Source organism: Hippocampus comes, unplaced genomic scaffold (genome assembly GCF_001891065.2).
Source record: "Hippocampus comes isolate QL1 unplaced genomic scaffold, H_comes_QL1_v1.1 scaffold892, whole genome shotgun sequence".
In the NCBI taxonomy this organism is placed as follows: domain Eukaryota; kingdom Metazoa; phylum Chordata; class Actinopteri; order Syngnathiformes; family Syngnathidae; genus Hippocampus; species Hippocampus comes.
In genome coordinates, this window is record NW_017806089.1 from 6,176 (window position 1) to 6,801 (window position 626).

A 626-nucleotide genomic window follows, 5' to 3' on the forward strand; every position below is an offset into this window, starting at 1 on the left:
TCCGCATAGTTGGCCTCTGAGCCCTGGTGGTGGTGGTGGTGGGGGTTAGCAAGGCGTTAGACAAGCCGCCTGACCGGGACGACCTCCTCATTTCGACCTTGCCACATCAAACATGGCCGACCTTCTTCTCGCGGCGTGGAGCGTATTTGGAAATTCGCCCAACTTTGGATCTTTTTCCCACGAGATGCTCTTTGTGTGTACCTGCAGCAGGAAGTCCATGAAGCAACTGTGGGCCTTCATCTTGTCCTCCAGCTGATGGAGGATGATGAGGGAGGTCAGCGGGAAGCCGGCGCTCTCTGCAAAGAGAAGGGGGGTAGGGGGCTTTTTTTTTTTCTTGATATGACATCACACAGGAGCACCCGGACTTGACCGGCGTTCTCCGGGCCATCGGGTGTTCAAAAGTTGCGCAACGCGAAGGGAAGGGGACCGAACGAACGCGTTTCCTCATCCTCACCGTCAGGCACAGACTCAGCCCAGCGGGGGTCCGAGGCCGGGTAGTCGTCCAGCAGGTCCAGGTCGATCTGGGCCACCATGGCGTCCAGCTCCCCCCCGCCCTCCGCCGCGTCGTCACCGCTCGGGAAGAGCTCGTCGGTAAGCGCTTGGGCGCCCAGGACGTCGTTGCTGGG

At 60.4% G+C, this 626-nt stretch overlaps 1 protein-coding gene across 1 annotated transcript in view; it reads right to left on the bottom strand.

Annotated features, from left to right (window-relative positions):
• LOC109530813 (nuclear pore complex protein Nup133-like) overlaps window positions 1-623 on the bottom strand; it is a gene marked incomplete at its 5' end in the record, with an annotated part of 5,112 nt that extends 4,489 nt beyond the window's left edge. The window contains 2 exons of the mRNA XM_019894708.1: window positions 103-296; window positions 455-623. Of these exons, the coding sequence (XP_019750267.1) occupies window positions 103-296; window positions 455-623 (363 nt within the window). The remainder of the gene's footprint in view (window positions 1-102; window positions 297-454) is intronic.
• Between the last annotated feature and the right edge of the window lie 3 nt (window positions 624-626).